General features: G+C 39.7%; 1 protein-coding gene across 1 annotated transcript; it reads right to left on the bottom strand.

Annotated features, from left to right (window-relative positions):
• Positions 1–605: 605 nt before the first annotated feature.
• On the bottom strand, positions 606–2,082 carry LOC128864080 (uncharacterized). Its single transcript, XM_054103571.1, has 4 exons — positions 1,512–2,082; positions 1,234–1,444; positions 1,064–1,177; positions 606–1,007 (listed from the first exon to the last, which is right to left on the bottom strand). The coding sequence occupies exons 1-4, from the start codon at positions 2,045–2,047 to the stop codon at positions 750–752; spliced, it is 1,119 nt and encodes a 372-aa protein (XP_053959546.1). The 5' UTR covers positions 2,048–2,082; the 3' UTR covers positions 606–749.
• Positions 2,083–2,384: the final 302 nt, after the last annotated feature.

The following is a 2,384-nucleotide window of genomic DNA, read 5'->3' on the forward strand; positions in this document are numbered from 1 at the left end:
GTGGCGGCGACCATTTACATGACATCATATTCTCGACTTGATGTAAAAAAAATTAAAAGACCAAATAAAAATAATCCACAAGAAGAATCAAAGTTTTTCTTTTTTTTTTAAATTACAGCCAAAAAACATCGCAAGGTTACTTTTGCGCCACCTTGTATATGTTTGGCCAGAATGTAAATCCAATCTTCAATGCTAAAGAAAAATTAGTATAGAGTTGCACAGAGCACGAAGAAGAAACGTCCGGCGAGCTTTAATAAACTCGCCGAAACCGCTAAGCGGTTATCGCACTAATCAAGAAGAAGCTAAATAGAATCATAAATTACCGTCATTAGTTGCTTTCAAGTGCATGAATTATAGACGTACCCCTACTCATGTAAAGACCAGAGCTACACACAGGCCAGGTTACTTAAGTTCCTCCGATTCAGTAGCTAGGCGCATTTGTCTTACCACTGTACTATCTTATATTTCTTGTAAGTATTTGGCCTATATTTATAAGAAAACATTGAATTCTTTGCAACTTACTTTCTATTATGTACTTTCCAAAATGTTTTGAACCTAAACACTACAATGCCATTAAATATTTCAATATGATTTTGACCTGTAAGGCCCACGCTCTGAACAAAACAAGTCGTTTATTGGATGTATAGTAAACCTACTTCATAATAAATACATATAGTGCTAAAGATATGAAATATACATACATATAATAAAACTCAAATGCATAAAATACAAATGTCACTTAATCTTATTTAATGCAGGATTCGGGACTCATTCCCACCACCGCCACCACCACTGCAATTGCAAAAACGTGCAGGGCGTTCGGTGGGTGACGGTGTAGGCATATGCATTATCTCTTGCCTAACGGTATAGCCGCGCAATATATTGTCGCCGCTGCAGCAGTTGCAAGGATCGTTCAAGCCTTCACTTGGCTTCCCCAACTTTGTTAAAATTTGAGGATTTGTGTTCTCTTCGCCATCAAATTTGACACAACGCGTTGGCGGACATTTCTGAAATTTTAAATTTATGTGGTTACAAAGACTCAACCTATTACGTTTAGACGCACCACAACTAACATCGGCTTCCCCTCTTCGTCATCGCAGGCCTCATTTTCACAACACCAGCTGTCAATATCAGCTTGCTTGCGTATTATATACTTCGCCAAACAGCAAATGATGAGCTGAAAATTTTACATACCAAAGAGTAATGTAATATAGTTGCTCAATGAGCACTTACGTCCAATTTAAAGGCGATCAGTACAAGCGCTACCAATACATATAGAATCTCCCACATTTTGTTTGTGAAAAGCGGCAAACATCCTTCAGTATTAATCTGCGAAAGTGTCAAATACGGAATGTGACTGTTGTCGGTGCGTGGAATGTAATTCTCGAAACAAGAAGCGCAGGAGTGCTTACAGCAGGCGTATGGCGCTAAGGCGGTTTCCCCGCTGCAAGCATAAATAGGCAAGGAGTATAATTTATGGTGTGAACGGAACTTTGTTTTTAGCACTTCACCTTCCCGCTGACTGGCATTGAGTTGCCTCTTCTGGCATCCAAGAGGCCTTCATCCAGTCTTTATAGCTGTGTACACCACAACACTCTTTGTGATATTGCAGTCCGTCCAATAGAAGCTTCCACTCCGGGCAGGTGTAGTAAAGATCAATTCCCTTAAGTAGTGACATTTCTGCTGTATTCTCTAATGCATCAGCGCAGGTGATCAATGACCAAATGGTACCGAATCCGCAGAAAACTACCACAAAACCAAAGAACATCCAAAGATTAAGAAGCAAGTTGACGTTGGGTGAGCAGCGGCGAGACCATAGAGAGGACCACATGGCAATGCTACAAGCATACACCACCATGAGCTGGAACCCAAGAATGTAGGTGTTGAAAAATTGGCCGCCTAGCATTTTTCTTTCAACGCCTGCCATGTAGGCGCCCAGTATGCGTTGATATATACCCGTGACGATAATAATAGCCAAGCCCAAAAAAACTTCCGATAGTAGCAGCACAGTGAGATAGACGCGCGCGCGACCAAACGGCTCCTGCATTTGGGCATCGTTCAAAAGAAATTCAGAAAACTTAAACGAAAACTGTATGTGTCAATAAAATTCAGAATTAGAGTTGCTCTTCTTAGCAAAATAATTTTTACGAAAAGGGAGTTGTTGGCTTTTGTAAACAACAATCAAATTTTTTAAACCTGGTTAAAAGTATTTACAAACTCCTTTTTTCTTCTGCGAAGAACATATTTTTAGACGACACATGAGAGACATCAGACCGTAACATGAATCTAATAAAGACTTGTTTCCAAAAAGGTCAGAAAATTAAAAAAATGGTAAAATCAACCGAACCAGACTGATTGAATGCAGGTTGGCAGATAAGAACTGT

This window comes from Anastrepha ludens, chromosome 5 (genome assembly GCF_028408465.1).
Source record: "Anastrepha ludens isolate Willacy chromosome 5, idAnaLude1.1, whole genome shotgun sequence".
NCBI classification, from domain to species: Eukaryota; Metazoa; Arthropoda; class Insecta; order Diptera; family Tephritidae; genus Anastrepha; species Anastrepha ludens.